General features: G+C 41.0%; 1 protein-coding gene across 2 annotated transcripts in view; it reads left to right on the top strand.

Annotated features, from left to right (window-relative positions):
• LOC109967637 (cadherin-18-like) overlaps positions 1 to 18,186 on the top strand; it is a 202,572-nt gene that overhangs the window by 170,702 nt on the left and 13,684 nt on the right. For both annotated transcript variants that reach the window (XM_020613365.1, XM_020613366.1), the window contains exon 10: positions 15,362 to 15,476. In XM_020613365.1, the coding sequence (XP_020469021.1) occupies positions 15,362 to 15,476 (115 nt within the window). The remainder of the gene's footprint in view (positions 1 to 15,361; positions 15,477 to 18,186) is intronic.

Here is an 18,186-nt window from a genome sequence, read left to right as displayed (position 1 = left end):
CGATGAGACTGGCTGTTTAGGTTGTGGGGCAAACAGTACACTGAATACGTATTTCTTGTTTGATGTATTAAATGCATGGAGACCAGTGGCAGATACAAGCCTGAGGGCTCAGAATTCACTGCAACTCACATATTTCTTTCTTGATTTTTGCAGTCAGTGATGCCTGCAGAGTAATGTGAGAGTAGCATTAAAATAGTTGTCTGTACTTGAATAGATTTTGCTTCAAGTTACAATTGTTGCTAACACATTAAAGATTTTTTAATGACAAGCAATCTTAAAGCAATTTATACAACAGTTCATGTGTTTTTTTTTTATTAAATTTATGTTGCATTCCCTTACCCCTAGACAAATGGGGACATAAGACAGTGAATCTAGAATCATTTACAAGGGGTGGTGAAAAGGTGGCAAGAGGCTTTGACAGAATGGAATGGGATGGCACTGTCTGGAGGTTTTGTACATATATCACATACATCAAAAAATAAAGAATAACTAAAACATATTAGTTTCCTGAGTGAAAGGCACTGCACTGAACAGTTAATAAAAACATACTTAGAGGTCCAGGTGGAACTGTGGCAGGGTTTGTCTCCCTGTCTTCATCTATCTCATCATCACTCCCTGCTTCTGGCAGGGATGTATTGCACTGCAAAATTCTACCACTGAAGTGAGGTCCAGCTGAACTATCAGGCATGGAAAGGGTGACACCATATAACCCAAAGGTGTAAATACATTAGTGACTTAGCTATTTTATTTGATTTTGATTTCACTGTTTCAGCCATTACAGGACATCTTCAGTGGGGACATTGATTCAGTGGCTATAAAACATCTTAATGCTTGCTGAGGTGTTGCTGTTTTTACCATGTGACCAGGACCACACATTGAGGTTGGGACAATATTTGTTGCATCTCACAGGGAAGCTTTGATTTTACCCTCAGACGCAGCAGAAGCAGCACTCATTTGCTGTGTTCCTCTGCAGGGGTGTGAGGGTGTGGGGTACACTCTGGAGAGGTCGCCAGTCTATCACAGGGCTCCCATACAGAACCTACTGTATAGAGACAGACAACCACTCACACTCACACCTACTTGTAATTTAAATTCAAAGATCAACTGAAGCTGCATGTCTTTGGACGGTGGGAGGAAGCCAGAATACCCAGAGAGAAGTCATGCAGGCACAGGGAGAACATGCAGTGTCCACACAGAAGAGCCACTGTCAGCCACGAGGTTGACCGCAGAACCTTCTTGCTGTGAGGTGACAGTGCTAACCACTGCACACCTTGACAGCCTCCTCTTCTATCATTTACATTTATAAAATTAGTGGCATCAGCTCAGTGTGAAGGAAGCGAGCATTGATAATACTGCAGGCCTATCCGATACAAGGAAGTGCCACTCAGAACACACGACAGAAGGCTAAATGAATGTGGCAGAATGATTGTGGGCATATAGGAAGGAGCTGCATTTATTCTAAAAGCTACTACCATAGGATTGTAACAAACTCAGAGGGCTTTGTTGTTGCAAGTGGGAACAAAATGCCATAGCTGCTAAATTTAACCAAAATATATCCAGAATCTGAAAGTGAACCAGAACAAACTGCTGAATGTTTTACACTGAGTTTACACAGAATGAGAACATTAATTGTTTTTGTTTGTTTAATACCTAACACTGTCTATGTTTACCTCGAACTGTAGTACCTGAGTGAATTATTACCTTTTGCTGGCAGGAAGAATGGTAGAAAAAGCATGACATTGTTGTTTTTGTTGCAAACCTCTTGAGGGCAAGCTGGGATGCATAGGTCAACAAACTGACATTGTGACAAGGGAGACTGTTGCACGTTTCCCATTTAGTACAGACTGTCAGCATTTCTTCTTTTTTAAACAATGACCACAAGCTTTTTCTAACCCCAGTCAAGTAGCCCCAGGGAGAATGTAAAAGGGACTGGAGAATGATGATTGATTTGCAGCCTGTAACAGTACATACACTACTGTGTCTTCATCAAGTCAAAATGGGCAAACACATGTACAGTTTGCATTGCTGGTTGAACACTATTTCAGTTCTACTTGATAATGGATAAAAGGGTGGGAGTTGCAATAGCCCAAGTCCCACTACCCATGCACTCTAATCACATCAGAAACAAAAGAATAGATATACCTTAAACCGACAATAAGTGATTTTGTTCTTGTTGTTGTTTGTTGTCCCCTTTGCCCTTGGGGCTGTTCAGCTCCTCAACATTAAACTACTGTTTCCCATCTCACTGGGTTCCTCATCATACGTATACACACAGTACTGGATTGTCATATCTTTCCTTTTCTCCTATATTTATTATTATTCACTCCACATATATTAACTCATGTATGACTCACTCTCTCTCTTCCTGTGTGAATGTGTTGAATATTGTATATTGCCAAATTTCTTGCACTTATAGAGCTACACTGCACTGTGGTAACTATTATTATAGGTATGCTTTGGGCTCTTTCAATTGCCCCTAGGGGATAAACAGAGTTTACTAACAACTTGTTAGTAAATGGCTTGTTTACACGTCCAGCAGTTACAAAGCAGCATCAGGTTTATTTGGAACCGTTATACAGAAGCTGTTTTTGGTCCTTGCCCACCCCTGAAGGAAATATGTGGCTTTTTGTAATTAGTTCATACAATATTTACTGGTTTTAGAGGATTTGCATTTGAATAGGTAATGTTTTTATGTTTTGTTTGCGGCAAATTCCATATGTTTGTTAGACCTAGAGAGAACATGTTGATGTGAAACTGATTGTACACTGGTAGTTCCTAGAGCAGACTTTTATTGGCCAAATTATGAAATAGAAATATTACAAATTTTCTGCTAACGTCAACATTCTTAATGTGTAGTTCCTGAAAATGACTGAAGGCCAAACCTGTCACAAAACTGACGTATGTGCAGTATTATACCATGGTAAATGAAAAACAAATAAAATCATTTTCAAGAGTTTTGTTTTATTTTCTTTAAAACGTTGGCCCTCTCAACTTCTGTGTCATCATTTCTGTGAGCTGTAGGTAAAAATGTCATTGAGCCATTTATTTGGAACATATTTTTTTATTTCCTACATGATAATGATAAACAATTTTGCTTATATGTGAAGGAGATTTAATGTACTTTACACCATTTTCAAAATATTTTATCACAAGCTTTAAATCTGAGAAAGGTATACCCTGAAAAAAATTTCCATTCATACTTTATAACCGCCAACATAAAATAACAGCCTAAATCAGGTCATTGTAAATTATTGTTATCACCTCTTCCAGTGTGACTGCACTTGCTCTGGCCTCCTTCTCCTGTCATCCATATTTTGTAGTGGCAGTTCTACACAGTGTAGCATCATTGTCTGACAGTAGAGTGTCCTGCACATGCTGCAGTGCCACCTGTTGAGCTTGTATATTTACAGAATGTGACACTTGGCAGCCTTTCTGTGTGTGACTGGGGAAGCTACTCCAGTATGGCTCTTACTACTTCTGTAGCACTTACTCCTCTGTTTGTGACCAAATGCATGCACACTTCTGTAAAAACATCTGAATTCCTAATGTGCTCAAAGGTCGAGATGTGAGTTTGAGAGTCTGACCGTTTACGGGGCCATCTAGTTTGTTTTGAATTTCAGCATGCTTTCTCATCAAAAGCACAACCTCTTTATTCAAAATCTCAAATACACTAATTTGGCCTGCCTTCTTTTTATAGCCACTTGTTGAATGCTGTCTTTTCTCATCTCTAATTTCATCTTTATGTCCTCACAGAGGTCTTGAACTCTGCTATATGTCTGGACTATTGCCTGTTCAGATCCAAGTTGCCTCCTGAGTTCCTCAGTTTGTTGCTGTGCTTCAGCTTTTTGTGTAAACGTTTGGGATGCTACTACTTAAATCTTTCACTGTGCTGAGTCAGTTTCGACTGCAGGTCTGGAATCTTAGTTTCTTTATCATACAGTTTATTTGTGGCCTTTTTTCTGCCTATAACTTGTCCCTCTCTTGACTCAAACTCATTCTGCAGCCTTCTTCTGTCAGCTGTCAGTTTTGTCAAGTCCTCGACAGTTTCATTAGCATTCATCACAATACATCAACATGAAGACAGACACTGGCTCTGAACATTTGACCTCCCTACTGGTCATTAGTGGAAGTCTAGCTAATAACTGTTACCAGTTATTTCAAAATAGCAAGTGTTGGAAATCAACTCTTTTCTGATGTTCTGATTCATTTTTCATCCAGGTTTGGTTCTGGTCCCAACTAGGGACCAACATGAGTTTGAACTGACAAATAAAAATGCATGCTTCTGGACTTGTGTTACTCTGTGCACTGTATTCAGTTCAAATAACTAACACATACTGTATGCACCTACTGTAATACTGTAAAAAGGTGCAAAGTACTTTATTTATGACCTCAATTTAAAAAGCATTTACAACCAAAAACTAATGGTTTTTGTTGCTCAAGTCATTTTGTCAGCAATTAATAACATGATGTATTTACCTCAAAAACTCAGACTCAGTATGCTAAAGGATGAAAAGAAAATAAGGTGGTCATTTTAACATGCTTGTGTGTACAAAAGGGATTGTCCTAAGTCATGTGATCAGAGGGGAAAAATGTATGCACTCGCTATAAGAGCAGATTGATGAAAGCTAGACCAGACACTTTACAAGGATCTGATGTTGAGCAGAGAGTTATAGCTTTAACAAGTGGTGTTTTCCATCTATTATTAATCAGTTTTGAGCATCTTGTGCACCATTACTTTGCCAGAACTGTGACAAAGTAGTTGTTTAAGACCTCATTAAGCTAAGCCTAATGTAGCTGGATACTTGGAAGGAGAATGCATCAGACATAAACAAGCCATTCATTTCTCTTCTGTGTAAACACAGAACATGGGCCCATACTATGCTGTATTAAGCTTCACTAACTATTCAGACCAGCAGGGCTGTGTACTGTGTTTTCCTTGATAACCCTTTCTTTGACAGACATTTAAGATTATGTTAATTGATGATCAAGGTTTAACTAATTCAAGAGAATGTGTTCAGTCAAGTTCACAGAAAAAATGTACAATTTCTGTGCACAAATTGTTGACTCCATCCATCCATTTTCCTCCGCTTATTCGGGACCGGGTCGCAGGGGCAGCAGTCTAATCAAAGATGCCCAGACTTCCCTCACTCCAGACACTTTCTCCAGCTCCTCCCGGCTGCCCTGCGGAGAAAGCTCATTTCAGCTGCCTGTATCCGGGATCTTGCCCTTTCGGTCATGACCCAAAGTTCATGACCATAGTTGACTCATACATATTAATTAGCAGTGGTGGAAGAAGTACTCAGAACCCTTACTTAAAGTAGCAATACCATGCAAAAAATACTGTCACAAGTAAAGCCCTGCATTTAAAATATTACTTATGTAAAAGTACAAAAGCATTAGCATCAAAGCATAAGTATTTAAAGTGCTTAAAGTAAAATATTCATTGTGCAGAATTTCATATTTAACATGAATATACAGTCAGGTCCATAAATATTGGGACATCGACACAATTCTAACATTTTTGGCTCTATACACCACCACAATGGATTTGAAATGAAACAAACAAGATGTGCTTTAACTGCAGACTGTCAGCTTTAATTTGAGGGTATTTACATCCAAATCAGGTGAACGGTGTAGGAATTACAACAGTTTGCATATGTGCCTCCCACTTGTTAAGGGACCAAAAGTAATGGGACAGAATAATAATCATAAATCAAACTTTCACTTTTTAATACTTGGTTGCAAATCCTTTGCAGTCAATTACAGCCTGAAGTCTGGAACGCATAGACATCACCAGACGCTGGGTTTCATCCCTGGTGATGCTCTGCCAGGCCTCTACTGCAACTGTCTTCAGTTCCTGCTTGTTCTTGGGGCATTTTCCCTTCAGTTTTGTCTTCAGCAAGTGAAATGCATGCTCAATCGGATTCAGGTCAGATGATTGACTTGGCCATTGCATAACATTCCACTTCTTTCCCTTAAAAAACTCTTTGGTTGCTTTTGCAGTATGCTTTGGGTCATTGTCCATCTGCACTGTGAAGCGCCGTCCAATGAGTTCTGAAGCATTTGGCTGAATATGAGCAGATAATATTGCCCGAAACACTTCAGAATTCATCCTGCTGCTTTTGTCAGCAGTCACATCATCAATAAATACAAGAGAACCAGTTCCATTGGCAGCCATACATGCCCACGCCATGACACTACCACCACCATGCTTCACTGATGACGTGGTATGCTTAGGATCATGAGCAGTTCCTTTCCTTCTCCATACTCTTCTCTTCCCATCACTCTGGTACAAGTTGATCTTGGTCTCATCTGTCCATAGGATGTTGTTCCAGAACTGTGAAGGCTTTTTTAGATGTCGTTTGGCAAACTCTAATCTGGCCTTCCTGTTTTTGGGGCTCACCAATGGTTTACATCTTGCGGTGAACCCTCTGTATTCACTCTGGTGAAGTCTTCTCTTGATTGTTGACTTTGACACACATACACCTACCTCCTGGAGAGTGTTCTTGATCTGGCCAACTGTTGTGAAGGGTGTTTTCTTCAGTGTTAGGTAATTTGTAACTCATACTTAGAAGCACTATTCCTTAACTGCAGACCAGTTTATTCACCGAGAAAAATCTCCTGCATTTTGGTCCACTCCAAACCTCCACCTGTCAGGGGATCTCTAGCTTTCTGTCAGACAGGACACATCAGGTGAGGCTGGAGAAAACCACATCCAGCACCCGGACTATCAGCACAGGCACCTTCCAGGGATGTGGGCTCTCCCTGTTACTGTTCTCTCTATACACCAACGGCTGCACCTCGGAGGACCCCTCTGTTAGACTCCTGAAGTTCACAGACAACACAACGGTCATCAGTCTTATCTGTGACAGGGTCAAGCCAGTGTACCAACCGGAGGTTGAACAGTGATCCTGTGGTGTGGTCACAACAACTTGGAGCTAAACATACTCAAAAAGTGGAGATGACAGTGGACTTCGGGAAGAGCAAATCCACCCACCCACCACATTCAGCAGCACTGTATCAGTCCTACAAGTTCTTGGGGTCCACAATCTCCCAGCACCTGAAATGGACATCCAACATAAGCACCATCACCAAAAAAAGACAAAAGAGGATGAACTTCCTGCGCCAGCTCAGGAAGTTCGACCTGCCCCCAGGAGCTGCTGATACAGATCTACAGAGGAATCATCAAGTCTGTTCTCTACCCATTCATTACCATCTGGTTTGGCTCAGCAACCAAACAGGACAGGAACAGACTTCAGCAGACAGTCAGGACTGCAATCATTGGTGCCAGCTTGCCCTCCATGGAGGACCTGTACACCTCACGGGTCAAAAGGAGAGCAGAGAGGATCACTGCAGACCCCTCACATTCTGGATATGAACTGTTTGAACTTGTTAACTAGTTAACAGTTAACTATGACTGAAGTAACAGGACTCGACAACCACTACAGCACAATAATTGTAAATAGTACCACTACATCCACCAGTCTGATAGCTTGAAATGTGTATATATGTTTATAAATACTGTCTCTCCTCCTCCTCCCATGCTTCCCCTATGTTCTTCTATTGTCTGTTGCCTATTATCTGGTGGCAAAACACACTGAGAGCCTCTGTTCCAGACAGCAAATCCTTGTATGCTCAACATACTTGGTGTTTCTGATTCTGACTTTGATTCTGATATGCTTGTAAGTACTACTAGATATCTTTTGACTTTTCCACCAAAGATCAATAAAATTTTATGATTATACTGTTATATTTGTATTCATCTGGTTCTGAAAAGTAACTAGTAACTACATTTAAAAAATAAAAGTAGTGGAGTAAAAACTACAATGTTTGCTTCTAATGATGCAGTGAAATTGAAGTACAAACTAGCACAAAATGAAAATACTAATACTAAAAAAATGCATACCAGTGGATCAGTGAGTCGGTGTCCTCTGTTCTTGGCATACAGCTTGATTTCATCCATGTAAAGAAGGTGGCTGATGTTAGCTCCACTCTTGAACTTGTATCCATACACACTCCTTGTGATTTTCTGACTGAAGGGGTTCAGGCCTATGCAGAACAGCAGCAGGGATAGTGCATCACCTTGGTATATGCTGCACTTGATGTTCACTTGTGCGATTGGTCTGAAGTTGACTTCCAGTATTGTTCTTCACAGTCCCATTGAGTTCTTAATAAAGGTCCTTAGTGTCCCGTTGACTTTCTATACAGCCAGGCATTTCCAGATCCATGTACAGTGGTGTGAAAAAGTGTTTGCCCCCTTACTGATTTCTTATCTTTTTGCATGTTTGTCACACTGTAATGTTTCAGATCGTCAAACAAATTTATATATTAGTCAAAGATAACACAAGTAAACACATCATGCAGTTTTTAAATGAAGGTTTTTATTATTAAGGGAAAACAAAATCCAAAACTATAGAGCCCTGTGTGAACAAGTGTTTGCCCCCCTGTCAAAACACTGGTTTATCGCACCTGAGTTCAATTTCTCTTGCCACACCTGTTCGCAATCAAGAAATCACTTAAATAGGACCTGCCTGACAAAGTGAAGTAGACCAAAAGATCCTCAAAAGCTAGACATCATGCCGAGATCCAAAGAAATTCAAAAACAAATGAGAAAGAGAATAATGGAGCTCTATCAGTCCGGAAAAGGTTATAAAGCCATTTCTAAAGCTTGGGGACTGCAGCGAACCACAGTGAGAGCCATTATCCACAAATGGCGAAAACATGGAACAGTGGAGAACCTTCCCAGGAGTGGCCGGCCGACCAAAATTACCCCAAGAGCGCAGCGACAACTCATCCAAGAGGTCACAAAAGACCCCACAACAACATCCAAAGAACTGCAGGCCTCACTTGCCTCAGTTAAGGTGAGTGTTCATGACTCCACCATAAGAAAGAGACTGGGCAAAAATGGTTTGCATGGCAGAGTTCCAAGACGAAAACCACTGCTGAGCAAAAAGAACATAAAGGCTCGTCTCAGTTTTGCCAGAAAACATCTTGATGATCCCCAAGACTTTTGGGATAATACTCTGTGGACAGACGAGACAAAAGTTGAACTTTTTGGAAGGTGTGTGTCCCATTATGTGTGGCGTAAAAGTAACACCGCATTTCAGAAAAAGAACATCATACCAACAGTAAAATATGGTGGTGGTAGTGTGATGGTCTGGGGCTGTTTTGCTGCTTCAGGCCCTGGAAGACTTGCTGTGATAAATGGAACCCTGAATTCTGCTGTGTACCAAAATATCCTGAAGGAGAATGTCCGGCCATTCGTTTGTGACCTCAAGCTGAAGCGAACTTGGGTTCTGCAGCAGGACAATGATGCAAAGCACACCAGCAAGTCCACTTCTGAATGGCTGAAGAAAAACAAAATGAAGACTGGAGTGGCCTAGTCAACGTCATGACCTGAATCCAATTGAGATGCTGTGGCATGACCTTAAAAAGGCAGTTCATGCCCGAAAACGCTCCAATGTGGCTGACTTACAACCATTCTGCCAAGATGAGTGGGCCAAAATTCCTCCACAGCGCTGTAAAAGACTCATGGCAAGTTATCGAAAATGCTTGATTGCAGTTGTTGCTGCTAAGGGTGGCCCAACCAGTTATTAGGTTTAGGGGGCAAACACTTTTTCACACAGGGCTATATAGTTTTGGATTTTGTTTTCCCTTAATAATAAAAACCTTCATTTAAAAACTGCATGATGTGTTTACTTGTGTTATCTTTGACTAATATATAAATTTGTTTGACGATCTGAAACATTACAGTGTGACAAACATGCAAAAAGATAAGAAATCAGTAAGGGGGCAAACACTTTTTCACACCACTGTATGTGGTACTGAGTCATGGGCTTTGCTGTAGTCGATCCAGGCTGTAGTCAGGTTGGTCTGTCTGGATCTTGAGTCATTGGTGACTGCTCTATCTGTCAGAAACTGGTGTTTTGAAACTCTGGTGTTATTCCCAGTGCCCTTCTAAGCTGGGCTCATGTACTGGTGCATGTGGACCTATAGCTTGGCAGCTATGATTGTCAGGGCCGCTCGGCGGCCGCTGCCTCTCCTTCGTTTTTCTCTCCTCTACTCTCTTTATCATGTGGGCTCTGCACCTCAGCTGTGTTGCATTCCAGTAATTAGCAACTGGTTTGTCGCTGCACACAGCTGGGGTGCATCCCGATGATTACTTTTTCCTCCCTATTTATACCTCGGGCAGACGCTCCGGTGTCACTGGATCATTGCGACTCGCAACATGTTATGGACAATACTTACCCTGTGTAAGTTTAAAGAAATGTTATGTTTTGACCCGCATGTTTAGATGCTACGCTGACAGTTCCTGTGCATTTTTGGCTTGACCTATTCACGCTACTCTGCGGTTTGCTATATGTCCCTTTGTCGTCCACGCTGACAGTCTCTGTGCTGTGGATAGAAGTTTATTGTTTGACCCGCATGTTTTAGACGTCTCTAGATGCTACGCTGACAGTTCCTGTGCATTTTGGCTTGACCTATTCACGCTATTCTGCGGTTGGCTACATGTCCTTCTGTCATCCACGCTGACAGTCTCTGTGCGGTGGATTATATTGTGTATGTTGGTTCTTTTGTTTGCCTGTCCGTCCACATCCTCTGTTATCCCAGTTCCTGTCATCAGTGTATGTGTACCTGTTCGTCCTGGTCTTCTTAGTTGTCCTTCCCTTATTGTAAGTATTATGGACCTTGTTATGTTGTCACTTTGTTGTTGTTTTACATTAAACCTCCCATTTTTGTACTAGCACCTGGGTCGGCTATCTTGAGTCCTAGCCCTAGTTCTCCCTCACCCTCCTGGTGAGGGGGACTAACCATAACAATGATGCCTGATAGGGCCTTCCATGTTGTGGAAAGGCAGGTTATTGGTCAGTAGTTGGATGGTGCTGTTCCCTTGTGGGGGTCTTTCATGATCAACACTGTCCTTCCCTGTGTTAGCCAGTGTGGGTGGAAGCCTGCTGCTAGCAGTGGGTTCATCTGTGCTGCTAGGTGCTTATACACTGCTGTTAAGTTCTTTACTCAGTAGGTGTGGATTATGTCTGTACCAGGCCCTGTCCACCTCTTCATATTCTTGACTCACTGTTGGATGTCTGCTACAGTGATAGTGTCTGGCTCCTGTTCTATGAGATTTCTGTGGTCTGCTCTGGGGGCGACTGTGGTTCAGTGGATAAAGCAGTCGTCTCCCAACCAGAGGGTCGGAGGTTTGAATCGTGGTGCCTGCAGTCCACGTGTCAAAGTGTCCTTGGGAAAGACAATGAACCCACAAGTTGCCCCTGATGGTTAGAGCCATCGGTTGAGTTGGCACCACAGATGGCTGCCTCGGTTCTGCACAGGAAACAAATTCCTTGTGTGTAATATGGCCAATAAAGGTGATTATCCTTATCTCAGGTCCTGCAGCCACTGGGCACTGGTGTTATGTGTTTTCTCTTCCTCCTATATGCCCTTTCAGTACTGTTTGGTTTCTGCTTTTGGTGGCTCTGCTCTGACTGTGTTGTTGCACTGTAGCTGTGAGTACACCTTGGATGGTTCTTTGGAGAACAGGGCATTTACCCTTTTAGCCTCTGTCTCTTTGGTGTATCTTTTTAGCCTTGCTGCAAGTGCTTTGAGCATTTGTTTAGCAGTGCCAGCCCCTTGCATTTCTCTAGTAGCCTTTTCTTTTTTTTTGTCTTCACACCTTTCTGTAGTTCCACCAGTTGACTAACTTCTTTCCAAGTGGTCTTGATCTTAGCTTCCAGCCTTATTTTTCAGGGGGATATGCGCTGCCCTTCTTCTTGATCATGTAGTCAAGCATCTATAGGATTACAGCAGCTGTATCATATACTATTTCATTGGTCTGAGGGTCATGAGGGCTTTGTTGGCTTCTGGCTTCTATCTGATGGTGCTTTCCCACCCAGCCTTGGTAATTAGACTCTGGGTTAACAGGGGCATTATTCTGTGTTTCATATCAGTGCCTGTGCCCTCTAGAGGAGTGGGTGTGGTGGATGAGAATCCAGCTTCTTTTGCTGGTTGTACATCCAGTTGTTCTTCTGAGTCTTCTTCTGCCCAGGTTTTAATGTAGTTGGTCAATCTCCAGCTGTGATAGTAACTTCCTCTTCAATATGTTGAAGCGCTGGGGAACTAGTTGTTTCTCAGTTAGTGTGGATGTTGGTCTTCTATGCTTCCATAGTTCCCTCGTGTGTTTCATATATCCCCTGTCATTGGATCTCCTATTGTAGCATTTAATCAGATCGAAGTTCTTATCTCTTGTCCATGAATGGTTTGTTCTAGTAGCCTTGGTTCCCCATCATCTGACATGGACCTTGTTGATCCAGGGAACAAATGAATGTGGCATGACTCTGTTAGTTTGTGTCGCTCTCATATCAGAGGTAAGCATAATGAGGTCTTGCTACCATAGCAGCCATTCATCATGATGTCAACGCGTTGTCTGCCACAGGTGTTACTGAGCTAGTTAAAGCTGAACAGTGTAGGTAGAATTCAGCACCACATAAGGACTGAGATACCCAGCCCAGCAGTGTATGCCAACACAAATAGAGGAACACACAAGTGTACTGCTGTGAGGTCTGACTGGAACTAAGAGTAATATCACAAATGATTGAAGTCAAAGTATGAAGTAGCACAAAAGAGATATACTCAAGTAAAGTACAGATACTTCAAAATTGTACTTAAGTACAGTACTTGAGTATATGTACTTAGTTATTTTCCAACACTGCTAATTAGCAGACACCTGCTTGGCTTTGTAATTTAATGTTTTTGCCATAATTGTATAGCAGCTTGACTCAATAGTTTAACAGTTAATACAACTGTCCATAAAACCTGGAGTTATGACAGTGAAGCTGTGTGTGTGTGTGTGTGTGTGTGTGTGGTTACTGAACAGCAGCCCTAGATCATGTCTTTTCCTCCACTCATTACACATCCATGCCATGAATGGATAGAACTGCTATAAAGAAAAAAAAATATATACATATATGTACAATATATTGTGTAGCAGGATTTCAGGAAAGTAGCCTAATTCTATAGAAAACAAACTCTATCAGAAACGCTTAAAGGAAGCAAATGGTTTTTAAGCACCCAAAAAAACAAGCTGCAACAATGAGGAATCTGCTGGGAAAATAAATATCTTTTAATAAACACATCAACATTACTGTAAATCTTTTAAATGAGCATTATCAAAAACACATCACACAAGAGTAGCTGGGGGCTGTGTAATGGTGCTGACAGACTAGATTTCCCTCCCATTCATTTCTCTGTGGAACGAGGCAAGTCATATTCACCTCACACAGTTCTTATCTTTTTTGAACTTTGACACATAGATTTGTGAGGCTCTCACCAGTTTGACTGAGTGGGAGGCAGTGATCTTTCATGCAGGAGGAACTCTTTGTTTATGTTCTTGGTTTATAACTACACTGAGCAATAATTCAATCAGCACTAAGGGAAGGATGTTGTTTGACTCCAGTGAGTATAGAGAGAGTGGCCAAGATTAATGATGGGAAAGTGTTGATAAAATGCAGTGTAATTAACAAATTTGTGATCTGCTGTTAGCCTGTCAGCTGTGCTATATACATCAGATATGTGTACAACCTCTCCATCCTATTTCCTTCTCCCCTCCTGCTTCATCATCATTTCCGTCCACTATGCAAAAGTGAAGCTGAAATATTACCAACATGGTGGTAGCCATCTTTCTTTTGTGATACATTTTACAACCAGATTCTGGCCAGTAGTGATGTGGAGCTGCCAAAATACCCCCCTTTTTATATAATCAAATGAATGTCACTTTTGGCTTGTCACCACAGTGAATCATCACATTCACAATTCGCATGTTGACATTTGGCATGTGCTTTACGCTGGATGCCCTTCCTGACGCAACCCAGAATCAAACCGGGGGCGCAGCAGCAGGAGCGCTGCACCCTAACCACTAGTCTATCAGGGAACCTTTTTAACTTATCAAAACTAAAATTTTACTGGGGCAGAACGGTGGCGTAGTGGTTAGCACTGTTGCTTCACAGCGAGATGGTTACGAGTTCGGGCCCCACCCGGGACCTTTCTATACAGTGTCTGAATGTTCTCCCTGTGCCTGCCTGGATTTTCTCCAGGTACTCCAGCTTCCTCCCACAGTCCAAAGACATGCAGCTTAGGTTGATTGGTATCTCTAAATTGCCCATAGGAGTGCGTGTGGCTCTGACCCTGTTCAAGGACTAAGTGGTAGAAAAAATGAATGAAAAGTAAACTTGTCAGAAAAATCACCACTTGTATCCAAATCACAATATTAATAGAAATACTTATATCTTACAAAAACCACCTTTGAGGAAAGTTATTTATATTTTGAATTTATTTATGTTTATTTATTTAGGCTCATGTAACATCTACTACCATGGAAGGGACGAGGCTTATGAGCTATACTGAAACCAGACTTGTGGTGGCTTTACATTTTATTGCAGTGAGGCCCTCCTTGTTTATATACCTTCACACCACATGAGTCCGACTACAGTTTCAAAAGTAACTGCACCCAGGTTTAACATTGTTTATGCTGCCAACTAGCAGTGGCAACATGCAGGCAATACTTAATTACACATTTCTACAGATCTATGTAAAGGGTCTTATAGATAACCACAAGTAAGACATGAGCAGAAGTGCACCTTCTAAATCTTAACAGTTTGTTGTGGGCTGGTGTGTATCAGTGGTTTAAAAAACAGAACAGTCACACATTATGTAATAATTTGACAAGTAGGCCTATAAAAGCAATTGCTAAACAAGCCTTTACATTACGCAACTCCCAAAAAATGCATTAAAATGTCTATAGTCCACAATTCTAATTCATAATTAGCACAGAAAGACTGACCAGCAAATTGACAAAGTGCTAAAAATTGAGATGCCACGCTAGCTTTGCATTTTTGGCCACTGCATATACAGGAAATGTCCTCTTTCTTTCTCAGTTGGAAATAGCTGCATCGGGGACAGCAGGGAATTAATTAACAGTTACTGATGAAGTTTTGTGCAGCAGACATCAACATTAATACTGACAGTACAGTATTTAGCTATATCTTCACTCTGGAATTTTGAATAGTTTCAGTTGTCTGGTAATTTCAGCAGGCTATGAGATAAACATTTTCTTAAATCATATAATAACATCTCAATTTGTGGTGTGTAAACTTGAAATCTTTGCCATTTAGCTTGCTATTTTGTGTAATGTATTGTAAAAAACTGACCAACTCAGTCACTGAAGAATTAAAATTAATACTTTATTCTATTTTCTTTCTTTAATACCTCCTTTTGTCCACATTTCTGTAATGTCTCTTTCTCTCTTTACTATGTTCATCTTTGTTGCCTTGGTTTTTACATTCCTTCACATCTCTTCTGTCTCTATCAGGTGATTCAGACCGTCCGAGCAGCTGATCGGGACAATTTTGCAAATGGGAAGTTCTCCTTCTATGTGCCTGATGAGCATCAAGTTAATGCAAATTTTACAGTGAAGGACAATGGAGGTAAGACATGAATGCACAAAGACACTCAGGTGTTTATTAGGTACTCCAAGCTAAAACTAATGCAGTCTAATACAGTGCAGCAGTACTGCAATAGCTCCTCCTTCATAAAGATTATGTTTACTTAGGTGCAAGGACATTGGTCCACCAAAATTATGGCGGGCCAATTAACAGAATCACATCTCTGTATGATGCAGCACAGTTTGCACTGATATGAGTTTCATTATTTTACTGTAACTTTTTTAAACACTCCCTGACCATTTTTGAAATTCTTTGTTTTACTCATTTTGCTTTTCAAAGTAAGGGGATGGAAACCTTTGCACCTAACTGTATTGCAGGATTGTTGTGAATTTTAGCTTGGTGTATCTAAGAAAGTGGCCGCTGTGTATACAGTATGTACTGTAGAGATAGGTGACAAATAAAATAAAAAAAACATGTTGTAATGTGTTGCATGAATAGCTTCAGTGTTCCTTGGCAGTAGTTCTCCAAGTGTCTGCTGGAGGGATGAAAACCTTTCTTCCAATATTTCCTCATTTGGTGTTTTGATGATAGTAGTGGACCATAATAAACAAATAAGATGTCTTCCATCCATCCATCCATCCATTTTCCTCGGCTTATCCGGAACTGGGTTGCGGGGGCAGCAGTCTAATCAAAGATGCCCAGACTTCCCTCTCTCCAGAAACTTCCTCCAGCTGCTCCGGGGGAATGCTGAGGCGTTCCCAGGCCAGCCGAGAGAGATAGTCCCTCCAGCGTGTCAGATGTCTTATCCACCTGTTTTAGTACATGGTTGTATTTCACTAGGAAGCCAAAGTGTTCCCAGATAGCCCATTAATGATTAAGGAAACTTTTCTGGCTTCTCCTTTCAAACAATGTTTGGCTGTGATGTTGGCTAGCCAGAGGCTTGACTAAGCTAAGCATGCTGTGTGTTTATTGTGGTCTGGTCCACCACTTAATATGTTCATGTGGGAAGGTGGATTTGAAATAAATAATCCACATGCACAACAAGCTCACTGTTAAATACTATTAAAGGTTACGTTTGGTACACACCTGCACCAAACCTAAAATCTTCTACCGAAACAGTTCAGAACAAACACATTTACTTTTACACCCTTATCTGACACACATCCAAAAAGTATTTTCTATTAGCAGTCATTTCAGAATGACAGAGAGTGATGAATAAAATTTTCCCAAAATATTTGTATCATTACGTCTAGGATTTGATCATTTAATCAGCTAATCCCTTTTATTAGTCAAGAATGTTATCACACAAGAAATTTGGCTCCGGTACAGAAACATTCAACGTGCTTTGTAAGCCAACAGGAAATAAAAATGTGTGCATTCAAAATAGTGCCTGTGGGCCTTCCAGGAGCCCCCTTTCTCCTGTTGCCTGATCAGGCATGTCTAGATACCACAGTAAGTAAACACATCCATTAAAGAGCTATTCTTTGATTTGCACAGTGTCACCATTAGATGGTGCTTTGTTCTCAGACACACACAAACCAGAGCTGACTGCCTGAAGTATTGTATTCACACAGCAGAGTTGTGTTTTGTTTAGGCCACAGTTTATACAATAGAATTGTCTGACCATAATCTTTATCATACAGGTACTGCGCCAGATAAATAATTATTACCAGTTATACTCGGCTTCACATTTCTAAGATCTATTAAACATGGTTAACATGCTTAAGTTGTGTTAAGAAATAATAAATAGTAATGCTAGAATGAAAAAAAACATCTTTGTGATCATTGATTTGAAATCTGATATGTCACACAGCTGCTGTCATAACCCAATAGTTATGTGGACTTTGTAAAACAATACTGTTAATACAGCTTCATTAAAACACAAGGGGCAGAATGAGGGTTTAAAGGCCAGGTACCACTGCACAGTCTTAACATACAGATTACTAGTTTATAGACTACTTGTTCAGTTGCTCTGTCCATTAAAATGTTCTTATGCAACTAAATTGCAAATGCAGACACATTTTGTAAGAAAGGCATCTGACTGTTGGATTGTATTATGATGCAATGTAATTTCTAAATGAATGAAACACTGCATTTTCCTACAAACACAGATAGAACAAGAAGCAAGTGGGGAGGGTGGTGACTTAGGGCAATTCACCCTCACTAAATTACAGCTAATAATGATTTCTCCTGCATCATGTACTGTAGGATATTGTGCAGACCCTTGTTCCAAGCCTTCTTTGAGGCTACATCATGTTAACACTGGATGAAATAAACAACTCCAATACTCTTTGTTTTTAAGGCATCACACATCAAAATTAAACCAACATGGCGTCTGCTTTGCAGTCAAATGTTCATCTTAAAATTAATTCATTCCCAGCAGTAGCACTGTGCCCATCTTGACCACAACCGTTTTGTTCCTATTGGTTTTACTGTGTAAAGTGTGAATCTGTGTGCAACAGCTCAGCTGTCTGTGTGCAGAAAAACGTCAGGTTATTAGGATTAGGCATGGCAGGTAGGATCCAAAAATGCAGACTCAAGACTTACTGGGAAGTGAAATGAGAAAGGAGTTTATTGTACATGGTAAATGAATTACTGGGTGGAAGAGAGAGGGGACAGAGACTGAGCCAGTTCTGCAGGGAACAGGCAGGCAGAGTAGGTTCTGGACGGGACAGGCAGGCAGAGTAACGTGGAGCTGGCGACGAAGGCATGCAGGTGAATGGAGACAGACGGGCAGAAACCAGCTGGACCA

Source organism: Monopterus albus, unplaced genomic scaffold (assembly GCF_001952655.1).
Source record: "Monopterus albus unplaced genomic scaffold, M_albus_1.0 scaffold133.1, whole genome shotgun sequence".
NCBI classification, from domain to species: Eukaryota; Metazoa; Chordata; class Actinopteri; order Synbranchiformes; family Synbranchidae; genus Monopterus; species Monopterus albus.
The sequence above is the reverse complement of the archived record's forward strand: the minus strand, read 5'-3'. Positions and strand labels throughout refer to the sequence as shown.